Genomic DNA, 17752 nt, shown 5'->3' on the forward strand with positions numbered 1-17752 from the left:
GGAGAAATGAAAAGCCGGCAATTGAATTACCGGCTTTTCACATATCTCGCGCTGAATTAAATATAAATTCAGTGTGTGTGTGTGTGTGTGTGTGTGTGTGTGTGTGTGTGTGTGTGTGTGTGTGTGTGTGTGTGTGTGTGTGTGTGTGTGTGTGTGTGTGTGTGTGTGTGTGTGTGTGTGTGTGTGTGTCTCAATGACATATATATATATACTGTATATATGTTTTAACGAACATTTGAGCACATAAATCCATTAGATGTCGGTTTTGCAAGCCTGCGAGAAAATATCGCAGTACGGATGCCATACGGATTACATACAGAGGATGCCATGCGCAAAATACGCTGCCACACCCTGCCTACGGATGACATACGGATCACTATTTTGGGAACATTTCTGCGTATTACGGCCGTAAAAAACGGACCGTATTTACATACGCTGAGTGTGAGGCCGGCCTTATGCTGTTATCTTACATATACCTGGACCTGGCCACCTCAGGTGTATATTATTACTTTCCCACTGTAGGAACTACAGGAATTAATGAGAGGTGGAAATCCTCCTCCTGTTATTAACCTGTGCCTCAGCCTCTGCTCATCCTGCAGCTGCTGCCCAGTCCCTGTCTCCTCCTCCTCCCAACCCCAGTCTGACAGAGAAGAAGCTAAAGCAAACAGCAGCGGGGGAAATAGTCTCAGCTCTCGCGTTCGCACTAGTTTGGTCCTCCTCCGCCACCGTTGTCCTGTTGCAGCGTCTGCTCCCGTTGTACACAGCTCCAGTCACCGCCTTGTGTACACAGCAGCCCAGGTGGCCGGTGTGTGAGCACCATCGCTGTAGGCTCCGGTACCAGGTGAGTCCACGCAGCAGTGACTGTAAACTTGCATGTATGCGCTGCTGGGGAGATGTGTGCAAGGCTAGTGCACAGCAAACCGGGCGCAGTTGCCCATAGCAACCCAGGAGAGTGCAGCATCTAATAGACACAAGTTGCTGTGGGCAACTGCTCCGCATTTCTTCTCCCCATCTCCAGTGTGCGCCGGGTTATTAATTCCTATTATTGAGGGTGTGAATGCGCCAATGCCGGATGTTGTAACACAATTGGGGGGTCTGACACCTCTTTATTTGGCGCAGGGGGAAGGAACCATGATGGCCTGACATATTGCCAGACAGTGGGGCCACCTACACGTACAGAATCCGCCACATTCACAGCAATGGGAATATATCCTGGGGTGGGCATCACGGGTAGGACCCCACACCCACACACCTTGCAGATTTTCTAGTTGGTCGTATTTATGGAGTCAGCTGGGATGTGGGCATGTAGATCGCATTGTAATTTTGCAGCATGTCGCTTTATGGCGTTAAAGAAAAGAAGGCGCCGTGTAGCTCATTAATTACATCAGCTTAATATGGGACATTCTAAAAACAAGAAAAGAGGAATCAGGGGCGAAACGGGTCAACCAGACACGTATCCCAAAGTGAACGAATTAATTGACCCTTATACTTAAAGGTGCCAAGTAGGAGAATTAAGGAGGTTTGTAAGAAAACAATAGCTAAAGTCATCAATTTCTTGTGACCCAATGCAGGTTTCGCCCTTCTCCCTGCTTTGTCAGAGAGTGCAGAATGTAATAACGGTGTAACAATGTATTCGGTTTATAGTGTGACAGATCCACTTTATTTAACTCCTTACTGTTTCAGATGTATCTGTCATGAAGATGCTGTTAGCCATTTAGATGCTGCTGTCAGTCTCAGACTCTCAGTAGTCACTCTCCCCAGGTCTAGCTCTGACTCCCTACCACCGCTCAGTGGCACGTGCTGTAGCAGCATTCAGGAGCCTGAGCTGGACCCGAGGAGGGTGAAGCTGTCTGTCTGGTATTTTGGAGCATTAAGGGGTTTATATACCAGAAATTTGCACCCCCCCCCTAATGACTTTGCATATTTAGGTTTTAGATACTTTATTTTTTGCCTATCCACACTTCTGTAGCTATAACTTTATATTGTCACAGATGTGGCTTTCGCACTGTTCGTGGGGCTCATAAAAGAAACCCCACCTGCACACTGGAGCATATGTGCTGGGAAAAGCTCAATAGTCTGTTTGGCCACCATCTGGCTGTTGGACATCGCCATACTGTTATTTCATGGGGTATCTATGAAAGGCAAATAAAATCAGATTGAATTACCCTCTACGGGTCCAGGGAGCCTTTCTATCGCTGCCAACAGTGTTGACAGGCTGCAGCGGTGATGATGAAGAAACTCTGATTTTATTATTTTTGCCAAATGCAAACAAATAAGCATAACGTTATTGTAAGAGAAAAAACCCTTTAAACCCTATTATAGACAATTTTTTTTTGCTATTTATTTACCTATGAACCCAAACGTGTGACCGCTGTAGCTAATCGCTAGCCTGCGAGGACGGTGATTGGCTACAGCAATCACATGCTGATCGTCTATGGCACGTTTTTACTGCGACCGGAGTGGATGCAGTAGAACGAGAGGGGAATTGAGTGATTTTTATTTATTATTAATAATAATAATAATAATAATAATAATAATTTTATTTATATAGCGCCAACATATTCCGCAGCGCTTTACAACTTATAGAGGGGACTTATACAGACAACAGACATTACAGCATAACAGAAATCACAGTTCAAAACAGATACCAGGAGGAATGAGGGCCCTGCTCGCAAGCTTACAATCTATGAGGAAAAGGGGAGACACGAGAGGTGGATGGTAACAATTGCTTTAGTTATTTGGACCAGCCATAGTGTAAGGCTCGGGTGTTCATGTAAAGCTGCATGAACCAGTTAACTGCCTAAGTATGTAGCAGTACAGACACAGAGGGCTATTAACTGCATAAAGTGTATGAGAACATGATGGAGGAACGTGATTATGTTGTTGTTTTTTATTAATAGGCCACACATTTTTTTAATATTGTTTATTATTATTATTATTATTTTAACAACCTTTTTAATTGGGTATTTTGTAAAAAAATTAAAAATAAAAATGAATAATCCCCTTAAGATATAATAGTTTTAAATATTTATTTTAGAACTATAATTGTATACAATATACACTGTCACATAGGGCAGACTAACTGCAGGACTATTGTACTGACCGCCCTGGGATCCATTCTAGGTTCCCCAGTCCCAGATTCCATCGGCATGAAATCTGATGGATGGTAATCCAGTCCCGGGTGTTAGGACAGGACCTAGGCGGTCATTGGTCAGCCAAGCGCACGCCCTAGGGTGACACGGGATTATCTTTTCATAAAGTGAATTATTATAGACATATTGCTGATTAAAGGGGATCACCATATGTACCTCATGTGTTATAAAGAAAAATGTCTTCCTGATGAGGCTGCTCATGTCAGTAAGATTTTATACATTTATTAAAAACAAAATCCTTCCTTGGTGATTTGTGCATCAAACTCGCACATTGTAATAAATAAGTCTTTATTTTGAATGGACAGCACCCAGATGCCAGTTTTGTTGCCTCCGCGTACTGACCGTGTAAAGGGGGCGTTCTGGAGAGATGGGAGAACCGCAATTTTGTTATATACAGCAACATTGCAGAGTATAGTCTGAGCAATAAAATCCCAAAGGGAATAAGAAATAAAGCAAGAATAAAAATAATAAAATAGGGTAAATAAAAATATATATATATATATATATATATATATATATATATATATATATATATATATATATATATATATATATTATAATATGTTTAAATCAACCTCCCTTTTCCCCCCTTCAAGAATGAAGAAATTTAAAAATTAAACATATTCTGGTATTCTTGTGTTAAAAAAGTATACTTTCAATGCAGAAAAGAAGTAAATGCCAGACTAGCCTTTTTTTTGCCACTTCCCCTCCCCCCCCCCCCCCAAAAAAAAAAAAAAAATCAAATTGTCATATGCACCCCAAAATGGCATCAATAATAATGTCAACTCGACGCAAACAATAAGCCATCACATAGGTGCCTCGATGGAATAGTTAAAAAAAAGTTATGGATCTCAGATAATGGGGACGCAACTTCTTTTTTTTTTTTTTTTCTTTTAAACACATATTTCGGTATATTTTTTCACCATTAAAAAGTACCGTAAGCTTGGTATCGCCACTATCATACTGACTCGGTCAATGATGATGTCAGTTTATTTTTACCATAAAACAAATGTTGTGAAATCAAAACCAGACCAATGGAGGAACTGTTTATTAAAAAAAAAAAAAAATTAAATTCCCCCCCCTCCTCCGTTTTTCAGTACTTTATACAGTAGAATGATTCAAAACTACAAGTCGTTCCTCAAAAACCTGAGTAAAGACATGTATGAAGTTATATCTGTTAGAAGAAGGGAGGGAAAAAGCGAAACACTCCTTGGTCTTTTCAGGGTTAACCCAGCACCCCTATCTCACTGGGGGCCCCAATAGCACTTCTGACTTTATATGGAGGGGCACAGATTCTTGCAGATAAGGCGCTTTATACTGGGCCTCGTTGTCTCATGCATGTACACCAGGAGATCTGCAGGGCCACCTCCTGTAATCTGAGCAGGCCACTTCCCAAACTGGTTCCCTAAGAGACTGTACACACAAATGTGCAGCACTTTAGGGATTAGTTATCTGCCAGTACGGAGAAGGCAAAATCCGGAGGAATTTCCAGGAATCGTATCCCTATCTGTCATCCCGGAACGTATGTACTTGTGGGATTTATGTGATACTTGTTCCATCAGATCGTAGTTGTGAGGCAGCGAATGGGGGAATTGTGACGTCATTAGTGCTGTGGACGGCGGCTCTCCACTTCTCAGTAGTTTTTATTAAAGCTCGCAGTGCGGCTCCACTTCTCAGTAGTTTTTGTTAACGCTCCCAATGTCTTGGTTGTTGATTAGTAACAGTCGCTTCCTTTCTAGATGACCAGGCTTGGCTCTTTAATTTTTGTAGGAACTCCATGATCCTGCTGCTTGGCTATCGCCCGATCAATCATCTGATCAATGGGAATCTGGACCCCACAGATCTGGTAAAATGAAGGGAATATGGAAATGGCTGAGTGAATAGTGACAGTGAATGGAGACGTGATCTAGAATAAAAACAAAATGACACTGTTTCGATCCAAAAAGTGTAAAAGCCATCCCACCGCGACAAGGCGTTCCCAGTCCGGATGGTCCCATCTCTAGTGTTAAAACTTTCTTTGTTCCAGCAGGGATCAATAGAAGCGGGCAGAGCAGGACCCATTTTTGTCTTTGTTCTAGGTGACGTTAATGACCACAGTGTGAATGTGCCCTTACACCAACATGCTCATTTCTTCGTTGTCGCCCTAGTTTTTTGTAGTATGTACATACAGGGGTGTGGCTCCCCCATTATTAGGCTGTGCTTTTAGCTTTAAACAGTCAGCCCTAGGTCCTGCTCTGCCCACATTTATTGAGGCCGGCTGGCACATAGAGTTTTGGGTTAGAGGTAGGATTTTCCCGACTGGGTACACCGTGTCACGGTGGGATGGCTTTTACGCTCTTTTGTTCCAAATAGTGTCAACTACAGTAAGTTCCCAATGTCATTTTCATGTACTATTACTATTTATTTCCTACAGGGTATATACGGTAGTCATTTTGTTTTTCTTTTAGGTTGTGATTATTAATGGCCACAGTGTGAACGTGCCCTTATATCAGCGTGTTCTATCTCATCTCTTCCGTGTTACTGAATAAAGGTAATGATGTAGACTCCCTTTTTACTTTTCTCCCCAGCGTTTTGCATGCTTTTCTGATAATTTCTGTTCTTCTATATCTGTAGGTTTTCAGCCGATGACTCCAAGGAAATAGAAGATAATTTATGTTGCTGGAGCCGAGCATGAGACACCAGGACTACGCCTCACTGTGTGCAGTCTGGCCCGGAGCAGGCGGTGGAATCTGCAGAGGATTAACCCTGTGCTAAGAGCATGGATGGCTGTCCGGCCTGGACTTTCCTGCTCCCCTTTTACGTCACCCATCAGTTTTAGTCTGATTTTTATCCCATTATATATAATATATTCTGTGCACTACTCCTGATATTCATGTATCGTTATATCCAGAAAGGCCCAGATGCGTGTCAGCCAGAACACTCCGTTCTGGAAGAAATATCAGTAACTTTCCTACCAGTCAGAAGCCTCCTGGAGGCGAGAAATCAAGGTGATATTGGTAAGTTCCATAATTCATTCTATGCATTCATGAATCCATGGTGACTGATTTAGGAAGAGAATTTTGTATTTAATTTAATTTTTTTTATTTTATTTTTTTATTTTTATTTTATATAAATAATATATATATTTTTTTTATGACTCCTTATGGTAAATTCAGAATTGTTCTGAGTACCAAATAGCAGTGTAGATGATAAGCAGAATTTTTTATATACATGTGAAAAAAATGATATTTTACACTAGAAAACTTTAGTGCGACAGGCAGTGATTCCAAAAATGTTGCCACTTTTTGGATTCCCCCCCCACGTCAATATCTTTTTAAGGGAGTTTGGTGGGGCTTGGCCTGCTCTGCCTGGCACAGATTGCTGGTATGGAGGGCTTGTAATGATCATGTAGCACAAATGTGATATTTAGGAATATTTAGAAAAAAAACTTTAGTAACTGATGAGCTCATGAATGATTGCTGGTAACGCCGTGGTGTGTCATCATGAAGCTTATGGGTGTTCTGTTGTTAATATTTACTAGGAATGTGTTATATATAGGAACAACCTGCCCTAATTATAGAGTAACCCAATTTTATAAGTTCCCTGGTCACACTTTTAATAGGCTTCTGTATAGTTACTGCACAGGAGCGGTGATTGGTGATGAGTGAATGTGACGGGATAAGGTGTTATTCGATCATTCTCGGGTGCTAACCGTGGGTCTTCGACGTGCTCGAAAAATACATTTGAGTCCCCATGCCTGCATGAGAGAGGAACCAGAAATTTATGTATTTAATGGTGGAATTGCAGTTTACTCCAACGTTACAAGTATTTAAGGTATAGAAAAATGAGTGTGTAAATGACCTGCCCTCTTCATTTTCCCAGATGACCATCTGCAGGAAGCCATCTGGTAAGACAGTGCCCGACAAGGAAGGGGTGGACACTGCAGCAGAGCCCCTACAACATTCTCGGAGAAATGGCTGGAGTTGGCCTCCGCACCCATTGCAGTTCGTGGCCTGGTTCACTTATCTTCTGTTCACTATCATCGGATTTGGCGTTCTCGTTCCGCTCTTGCCTCGGCATTGGGTGGCTGCTGGCTATGTCGTATCCTTCAAATACAGATACTTATGATTTGTCTTTTATGTTTGCGGAAAAAAGGTGGTCAATACCTATAATATATGTGTGTGTGTGTATATATATATATATATATATATATATATATATATATATATATATATATATATATATATATATATATATATATAGACGCACGCACACGCGCGCACACACACACACACGCACGCACACCCACCCCCCCCCCCCCTGCTTCTCCGATCTCTCCAGGCGTGTTCAGCAGTCACATGGTACTTCTCATTAAAGTAATGAATATGGACGCAACTCCTCTCCCATGGGCGTGGAGCGCATATTCATTACTGTAATGAGCGGTACCAATGACCGCTGAACACAGGAACAAGCTGCCGGAGCCTGAGAGACCATCGCATCAGAGAACCAGGGACATGCAGACCGCGCCAGGAGGGCGATTATGACTGGGGAGGGTGAGCATTGATGTGTTTAGTGCGCACCCTCTGCCTCAACAGTCACTGCAGAGAGCCAGAAGACAGAGCGGCGCGCGGCGGTGGAACGGGGACAGGTGAATATCGCAAGTGCCGGTGTCTCTGCCTGCTCAGGACAAGAAGTGAGTGTCATATTATTTTTATTTTTTATGTATTTTTTATTTTTTTAAATCGCAGCAGCAGCATATAGGGCACATGTTTCTATGGAGCATCTTATGGGGCCATAATCAACCTTTGTGCAGCATTATATGGGGCAAATGTTTCTATGGAGCATCTTATGGGGCCATAATCAACCTTTGTGCAGCATTATATGGGGCAAATGTTTCTATGGAGCATCTTATGGGGCCATAATCAACCTTTGTGCAGCATTATATGGGGCCCGTCATGAACTGTATTGATCATTATATGGGGTGTATTTTGTATGGAGCATCTTATGGGGTTCCTGATACAATATGGATATTCAAAAACACTTAACCTACTGATGTCTCAATTAATTTTACTTTTATTTTTTATTTTTGAAATTTACCAGTAGCTGCTGCATTTCCCACTCCTAGGCTTATACTCGAGTCAATAAGTTTTCCCAGTTTTTTGTGGCAAAATTAGGGGTCTTGGCTTATACTCGGGTCCGCTTTTTACTCGAGTATATATGGTGTATATATATATCAAATAAGATACAGTTAGGTCCATATATATTTGGACAGAGACAACATTTTTCTAATTTTGGTTATAGACATTACCACAATGAATTTTAAACAAAACAATTCAGATGCAGTTGAAGTTCAGACTTTCAGCTTTCATTTGAGGGTATCCAGAATAAAATTGGATGAAGGGTTTAGGAGTTTCAGCTCCTTAACATGTGCGACCCTGTTTTTAAAGGGACCAAAAGTAATTGGACAATTGACTCCAAGGCTATTTCATTAACAGGTGTGGGCAATCCCTTCGTTATGTCATTCTCAATTAAGCAGATAAAAGGCCTGGAGTTGATTTGAGATGTGGTGCTTGCATTTGGAAGGTTTTGCTGTGAAGTAAACATGCGGTCAAAGGAGCTCTCCATGCAAGTGAAACAAGCCATCCTTAAGCTGCGAAAACAGAAAAAAACAAGCCGAGAAATTGCTACAATATTAGGAGTGGCAAAATCTACAGTTTGGTACATCCTGAGAAAGAAAGAAAGCACTGGTGAACTCATCAATGCAAAAAGACCTGGGCGTCCACGGAAGACAACAGTGGTGGAGGATAGAAGAATAATCTCCATGGTGAAGAGAAACCCCTTCACAACAGCCAACAAGTGAACAACACTCTCCAGGAGGTAGGCGTATCAATATCCAAATCTTCCATAAAGAGAAGACTGCATGAAAGTAAATACAGAGGGTTCACTGCACGGTGCAAGCCACTCATAAGAATCAAGAATAAAAAGGCTAGACTGGACTTTGCTATAAAACATCTAAAAAAGCCAGCACAGTTCTGGAAGAACATTCTTTGGACAGATGAAACCATGATCAACCTCTACCAGAATGATGGAAAGAGAAATGTATGGCGAAGGCGTGGTACAGCTCATGATCCAAGGCATACCACATCATCTGTAAAACACGGCGGAGGCAGTGAGATGGCTTGGGCATGCATGGCTGCCAGTGGCACTGGGTCACTAGTGTTTACTAATGATGTGACACAGGACAGAAGCAGCCAAATGAATTCTGAGGTATTCAGAGCCATACTGTGTGCTCAGAGCCAGCCAAATGCAGCCAAACTGATTGGTCGTCGTTTCATCGTACAGATAGACAATGACCCAAAACATGAAGCCAAAGCAACCCAGGAGTTAATTAAATCAAAGAAGTGGAATATTCTTGAATGGCCAAGTCAGTCACCTGATCTCAACCAAATTGAGCATGCATTTCACTTGTTAAAGACTAAACTTCAGACAGAAAGGCCCACAAACAAACAGCAACTGAAAACCACCGCAGTGAAGGCCTGACAGAGCATCAAAAAGGAGGAAACACAGCGTCTGGTGATGTCCATGAGTTCAAGACTTTAGGCAGTCATTGCCAGCCAAGGGTTTTCAACCAAGTACTAAAAATGAACATTTTATTTAAAATTATTGAATCTGTCCAATTACTTTTGGTCCTTTTAAAAACAGGGTGGCACATGTTAAGGAGCTGAAACTCTTAAACCCTTCATCCGATTTTAATGTGGATACCCTCAAATGAAAGCTGAAAGTCTGAACTTCAACTGCATCTGAATTGTTTTGTTTAAAATTCATTGTGGTATTGTCTATAACCAAAACTAGAAAAATGTTGTCTCTGTCCAAATATATATGGACCTAACTGTATATGACAGAAAAGTTCCATCATCCATCGAAGATGTATACCTATATATATATATATATATATATATGTACTTATATCTATTTTTACATACCACAAATATAAATTCATTGCTGTGTGTTTGCTTTGCTTTGACTACTTTGCACACTCTTGGCATTCTCTTGATGAGCTTCAAGAGGTAGTCGCCGGAAATGGTCTTCCAACAATCTTGAAGGAGTTCCCAGAGATGCTTAGCACTTGTTGGCCCTTTTGCCTTCACTCTGCGGTCCAGCTCACCCCAAACCATCCCGATTGGGTTCAGGTCTGGTGACTGTGGAGGCCAGGTCATCTGGCGTAGCACCCCATCACTCTCCTTCTTGGTCAATTAGCCCTTACACAGCCTGGAGGTGTTGTTAGGGTCATTGTCCTGTTGAAAAATAAATGATGGTCCAACTAAATGCAAACAGGATGGAATAGCATGCCGCTGCAAGATGCTGTGGTACTCATGCTGGTTCAGTATGCCTTCAATTTTGAATAAATCCCCAACAGTGTCACCAGCAAAGCACCCCACACCATTACACCTTCTCCTCCATGCTTCACGGTGGGAACCAGGCATGTAGAGTCCATCCGTTCACCTTTCCTGCGTCGCACAAAGACACTGTGGTTGGAACCAAAGATCTCAAATTTGGACTCATCAGACCAAAGCACAGATTTCCACTGGTCTAATGTCCATTCCTTGTGTTCTTTAGCCCAAACAAGTCTCTTCTGCTTGTTGCCTGACCTTAGCAGTGGTTTCCTAGCAGCTATTTTACCATGAAGGCCTGCTGCACAAAGTCTCCTCTTAACAGTTGTTGTAGTGTTGCCACTGCACTTGGGGACACTTTCAAAGTTTACCCAATTTTTCCGACTGACTGACCTTCATTTCTTAATGTAATGATGGCCACTCGTTTTTCTTTACTTAGCTGCTTTCTCCTACGCCTCATTGGGGGACACAGGACCATGGGTGTTATGCTGCTGCCACTAGGAGGACACTAAGTTAACACAGAAAGATTAACTCCTCCTCTGCAGTATACACCCCTTCACTGGTCAGGATAAAACCAGTTCTTGCTTAGTGTCTGTAGGAGGCACTTGGGTCTGTTTTCAGACCCCAACTTTTTTATTTTAATTTTAATTTTTCTGTAAATTTTTATTTAACGGAGTGAAGGGGGCGACGGATTCCTTTTATAGGGTCCGCTCTCCCCCGAACCATCAACAGGCGAGCACGGAGAGTATATCTCCCCGTCCCTCTCCTGCGACGTCTGGGGCACTCCTAATTTTATGGGGCGACGGTTCCTTTTATGGACAGATCTCCCCCCCTCTGCAAGACGGCGAGCACATAGAGCCCGGCTCTCATGTTCCTCTCCGGGGCCTGACACAGTGGATCCTGCAGTACCTGAGACAAGGCCCACACCAACCATGGCGTCACACAGCCCCAAGACTAAAGCCCCCCTTGGGGGACAGAGTAAGAATGGATGGCGTTTAAAGTGCATGGATCAGCACCTTCACAGTGATAGGAGACAAGCACTGTGAGTACATACCGTGCTCCCATCTGTGGCAGAGGTGCGGTCCGGGTCCCTGGGGAGAAGTGCCGGGGGTCAGCGGCGGTCAGCAGCGTTCCGTCGCGGCTGTAGCTGCACATCGCCGGCAGGCCCTAAAAATTTAGTCCCCGGCTTTTCAGCCAGTCTAGGCCGCAGTTCCGCCCACGGCCATAGCTCCGCCCCCCCATTCCGGCCCTTCCTGGCTGGGACGAGAGGCGCCCCTGCAAATCTCGGGGGCCATATTACTTTCTTCTCTGCGGGGATAACAGACCCCCAAGGTGGCACGCTGACTGACAGGACCGCCGCGGCTACAATTCCTCCCCGGGGACACAGGCACAGGACCGTGGGTAAGCTGCATCAAGAAAGCTTAACCCCTTCCCTGCACCATAGCGCAGATCCTGCCTTACTATGTCTCAACCTAAGGAGACCAAAAAGATTAACAAGAAGCACACAGTGTTCTACACTTCCTGTGCCACTTGCAAAACGGCCCTGCTCCGACCTCACAATACCCCACTATGTGCGGATTGTGACCCGGCCTCTGTGCAGCCGCCTGCCGCCGCCGCCGAATGGGTCAGGGAACTGGTGTCCTCCGGATACAAAATAGAATCTTCTCTCCCCCCCCCCCCCCGACACGCTTTTTCCAGTCGTGTCCTCCCAAACTAAGGACAACTGCTTTTCTCCAGGCCATACGGGCACTACAAAAGGATGGAGTCATCATTCCGGTTCCCCAAGACCAAAGATTCAAAGAGTTTTTCTTGAACCTATTCGTGGTCCCAAAAAAGGACGGATCGTTGCATCCGATTCTAGATCTAAAAATTCTGAACAAATTTGTCAAAATTTGGCACTTCAGAATGGAATCTCCACTCTGTAGTCGCGTCCATGGAAAAAGGAGCGTTCCTAGCATCCATAGACATCAAAGGTGCTTACCTCCACATCCCAATTTTTCCTCCTCATCAACAGTTCCTTCGCTTCGTCTCTCGACCGCCTTTTCAGTCTGTCCCCACAGGTCAGACAGACCCTCAGGTGGTGAAGTCCTCCCTGAACCAAGGAAAGTCCTTCCTACCAGTGCGTTGGCTGGTGGTGACCACCGATGTCAGCCTCCTGGGCTGGGGTGCAGTTTTCAAACCCCACACGGCACAGGGTCGTTGGTCCACTTGAGTCGCCTCATCAATATCTTGGAAATTCGAGCGATCAGACTAGCTTTGCTCAGTTTTCACCATCTCCTTGCAGGTCAGCCCATCAGAATCCAGTCCGACAACGCCACAGCGGTGGCGTACATCAACCGTCAAGGGGGAACCCACAGCAAGACGGCCATGCTCGAGGTGTCCCACATTCTCCGTTGGGCCGAAACCAACCATTCGCCCATCTCAGCGATCCACATACCTGGTGTGGAGAATGTGGAGAGTGTCATAGGCTATGTTGTGAGGCGAAATTTTAACCTCGCGCTTTCCAATTCACCAAACAATTTTGCCCCTATCTACATAATGGGGAAAAAGTGAAAGGAAAAGTGTTGGAGGCAAATGGACAGCTGCCAGATGTGAACAAGGGGGGCTTAAAGAATGAGAGCGATGGCGCCAAAGAGTATATACCGTACAGTTGCAAAGGTGGGGCCCCGACATGGGATACTCACCACACACGGGGATATGAACACACACACAAAATGCGCCACACACTATCAAGTGCTTGAACACATATCACCCTCGGCACACATTTCACCACACATACACCAACCTCGCCACATAAAAGTCGAAACACAAAAGTCATAAAGGAGGAGATGACACACATATATACTACATACAGGAGGAGATGACATACAGGTACATACTATATACAGGAGCAGATGACACGTATATACTATATACAGGAGGAGATGACTTACAGGTATATACTATTTACAGGAGGAGAGGACATACAGGTATATACTATATACAGAAGGAGATGACACACGTATATACTATATACAGGAGGAGATGACATACAGGTATATACTATATACAGGAGATGACATACAGGTATATACTATATACAGGAGATGACATACAGGTATGTACTATATATAGGAGGAGATGACATACAGGTATATACAGAAGAGATGACATAGGTATATACAATATACAGGAGGAGATGACATACAGCAGGTATATACTATTTACAGGGGAGATGACATACAGGTATATACTATATACAGAGGAGATGACATACAGGTATATACTATATACAGGAGATGACATACAGGTGTATGCTATATATAAGGGAGATGACAAACATGTATATACTGAGGTGAAAATGAGAGGTGTGAGGTGAAAATGAAAAGGTGTGAGTGCAAAATGAGAGGAGTGAGGGAAAATAGTGGAGTGATCGGAAAATGACAGATGTGAGGTCGAAATGACAAGTGTTAGGGGGGAATGAGAGGAGTGAGGGGGGAATGAGGAGTGAGAGGGAAAATGAGAGGTGTGAGGGAGAAAATGAGAGATGTGAGGGGGGAAAATGAGAGGCGTGATGGGGAAAATAAGAGAAGTGAGGTGCTATAACTAACCACAGATATTTACTACGCCCAGGCAACGCCGGGCTCTTCAGCTAGTAAGACATAATTTCAGTTGTTTCACACTTTTTTGTGAAGTATATAATTCCACATGTGTTAATTCATAGTTTTGATGCCTTCAGTGTGACTGTACAATTTTCATAGTCCTGAAAATACAGGAAAATCTTTAAATGAAAAGGTGTGTCCAAACTTTTGGCCTGTACTGTGTATGTGTGTGTGTATATGTGTATGTATATATGTATATATGTATATATATATATATATATATATATATATATATATATATATATATATATATATATATATATATATATATATATATATATATACACTCACCGGCCACTTTATTAGGTACACCTGTCCAACTTCTTGTTAACACTTAATTTCTAATCAGCCAATCACATGGCGGCAACTCAGTGCATTTAGGCATGTAGACATGGTCAAGACAATCTCCTGCAGTTCAAACCGAGCATCAGTATGGGGAAGAAAGGTGATTTGAGTGCCTTTGAACGTGGCATGGTTGTTGGTGCCAGAAGGGCTGGTCTTAGTATTTCAGAAACTGCTGATCTACTGGGATTTTCACGCACAACCATCTCTAGGGTTTACAGAGAATGGTCCGAAAAAGAAAAAAAATCCAGTGAGCGGCAGTTCTGTGGGCGGAAATGCCTTGTTGATGTCAGAGGAGAATGGGCAGACTGGTTCGAGCTGATAGAAAGGCAACAGTGACTCAAATCGCCACCCGTTACAACCAAGGTAGGCCTAAGAGCATCTCTGAACGCACAGTGCGTCGAACTTTGAGGCAGATGGGCTACAGCAGCAGAAGACCACACCGGGTACCACTCCTTTCAGCTAAGAACAGGAAACTGAGGCTACAATTTGTACAAGCTCATCGAAATTGGACAGTAGAAGATTGGAAAAACGTTGCTTGGTCTGATGAGTCTCGATTTCTGCTGCGACATTCGGATGGTAGGGTCAGAATTTGGCGTAAACAACATGAAAGCATGGATCCATCCTGCCTTGTATGGAGCATCTTTGGGATGTGCAGCCGACAAATCTGCGGCAACTGTGTGATGCCATCATGTCAATATGGACCAAAATCTCTGAGGAATGCTTCTAGCACCTTGTTGAATCTATGCCACGAAGAATTGAGGCAGTTCTGAAGGCAAAAGGGGGTCCAACCCGTTACTAGCATGGTGTACCTAATAAAGTGGCCGGTGAGTGTGTGTATATATATATATATATATATATATATATATATATATATATATATATATATATATATATATATGTATATATAATATTTGTATTGTAGGGATTTCACTCACTCAGGTGCGACGGCTGACACTCAGGAGGCATGTTCCTTTAAAAGTCACAGGGTTTATTACTTCATAAACCACATGGCAAAATAACAGCAAGCAAATAGCCTTTAGTTCAGGAAAAGAAAAACAAAGTGTCCAGTCCACCAGGCTCAGTCCTGTATCCTTAACACACTCAGGAGGGTTTTACCTCCACACATATCTCCCGTCGACTACACACCCTTTAGCCATGCTACAAAATATATATATATATATATATATATATATATATATATATATATATATATATATATATATATATATATATATGTATATATATATATATATATATATATATATACCCCGTATTTTCTGGTGTATAAGACTGGGCGTATAAGACGACCCCCAACTTTTCCATCTAAAATATGGAATTTGGGATATACCCGCCGTATAAGATGGGGGTCATCTTATACGCCCAGTCATCTTATACGGCGTGTGGTTCCCAGGGTCTGGAGGAGAGGAGACTCTCCTTCAGGCCCTGGGATCCATATTCATGTAAAAAATAAAGAATAAAAATAAAAAATCTGGATATACTCACCCCTCCGACGTACCCTGGACCTCAGCGGTGCAAGTGTCTGCCTCTGTTCCTAAGAATGCAGTGAGTGAAGAACCTGCGATGATGTCGCGGTCACGCAACCGCTCACGTGACCGCTCATGTGACCGCGACGTCATCGAAGGTCCTTCACTCACTGCATTCTTAGGAACGGAGGCAGACGCTTGCACCGCTGAGGTCCAGGGTCCGTCGGAGGGGTAAGTATATCCATATTTTGTATTTTTATTCTTTATTTTTTACATGAATATGGATCCCAGGGCCTGAAGGAGAGTCTCCTCTCCTTCAGACCCTGGGAACCATCCAGGATCGCTCTGTACACCCGTACCCGGCGTATAAGACGACCCCCGACTTTTGGGACAATTTTTAGGGGTTAAAAAGTCGTCTTATATGCCGGAAAATACACATATTAGCAGTTCTTTGCGGTTATGGTACGAGGTTCTCCCATAAGCATTCCTATAATAACAATGATTAATACATTATTCTGTGCTCTGGAATCCAGGCTGACAGATTACAGGTTGCTGTAAATGCAGGTTACGGGCTGCAGACAGGTCAGTAGTCAGGCAGCGCAGTGATCAGAGTGTCACTTACTGTGACTTTGGGAGGAGACAATGCATATAAAATAAAACTGTTAAAAATAATTGTGCGCAAAACTAATTACAAAGGTATTTTCAAGAGTCCAAATACAATGATGGATCGCTGGGCGCTGTCTACAGTTCGATCTCCTTCCTTGAGAGAGATTGTGTTCCTCAGTGATGGGTGGGGCCCGCAGGTTAAAGGTTGACATAACCATTGGCTTTCAGAAACATCACCCCTCTCATCGTGACTATGGGGTGTGTCTATTGAAATGAATGGTGCTAAGCTGTAATACCAGGCACAACCATTATCTGGGGTGGCACTGTCTCTGCAGGAAAGCAGCCATGTTTTTCTTATCCTGGGCATCATGTTTAGGTGAGCTGTAAAACTGTGTCTCTTTGAACCCATGCTATGTACCTATAATAAAGTGCGTTTTTGCTGTCATAACTAATATTACTGTCAGCAGTACCTCTCCTCGTGTGTACAGGGGCGTGCCCTCCATGATCGGATACTGAATGAGGAAAGAACATTCATTTTAATATATTCTTCCCGTCATTCACACTGTGATTTACTTGTACAGTCATGACCAAAAGTGTTTTCACCCTTAAAATTGTTTCAGATGCTAAGGTTTTTCTCCCAGAAAATTATTGCACTTATACATGTTTTCTTATACACGTTTCAGGTGTGATTTTCATATTGCCCGTACCTGTTGCTTGCCACAGGCAAGTTTGAACGAGCATCACATGCTTGAAACAAAGTTGATTACCCACAATTCCACAATGGAAAGGCACCAACAATTTTGTCCAGCCCATTTTGGGGGTTTTGTGTGAAATTATGTCCAATTTGCTTTTTTTGTGTGTGTTTTTCTAATAAACATGTGAATAACAAAACGTGTAATTGCAATAATTTTTTGGGAGAAATACTTCAATTTCTGTAACAATTTCAAGGGTTCCAACGTTTTCGGACAGGACTGTATATTTGAACAGATATGTCTATGGACTGAAATTAACCAGTGTACAAGCTGCCACAGGATTGTTGACGTCTCAGATCAATCCCGAGTGGTCAGGAGGCTGGAGTCTACCTCCTAGCGCACCCTTAAAGGGGTTGTATTGCGAAATACATTAATGAGCTGGAACCAGAACGTACCTTGGTG

At 43.1% G+C, this 17752-nt stretch overlaps 1 protein-coding gene across 3 annotated transcripts in view; it reads left to right on the forward strand.

Moving 5' to 3' along the window:
• The first annotated feature begins 637 nt into the window (after positions 1 to 637).
• ZDHHC1 (zDHHC palmitoyltransferase 1) overlaps positions 638 to 17752 on the forward strand; it is a 46818-nt gene continuing 29703 nt past the window's right edge. The window contains exons 1-5 of one of the 3 annotated variants that reach the window (XM_077288196.1): positions 638 to 841; positions 4923 to 4998; positions 5600 to 5682; positions 5766 to 6148; positions 7014 to 7232. In XM_077288196.1, coding sequence (XP_077144311.1) covers positions 7105 to 7232 — 128 coding nt within the window. In that variant the 5' untranslated portion in view covers positions 638 to 841; positions 4923 to 4998; positions 5600 to 5682; positions 5766 to 6148; positions 7014 to 7104. Of the gene's footprint in view, positions 842 to 4569; positions 4675 to 4922; positions 4999 to 5599; positions 5683 to 5765; positions 6149 to 7013; positions 7233 to 17752 lie in introns of those variants that run through there. The other 2 variants (XM_077288193.1, XM_077288194.1) reach the window with 2 other exon arrangements.

Source organism: Ranitomeya variabilis, chromosome 2 (assembly GCF_051348905.1).
Source record: "Ranitomeya variabilis isolate aRanVar5 chromosome 2, aRanVar5.hap1, whole genome shotgun sequence".
In the NCBI taxonomy this organism is placed as follows: Eukaryota; Metazoa; Chordata; class Amphibia; order Anura; family Dendrobatidae; genus Ranitomeya; species Ranitomeya variabilis.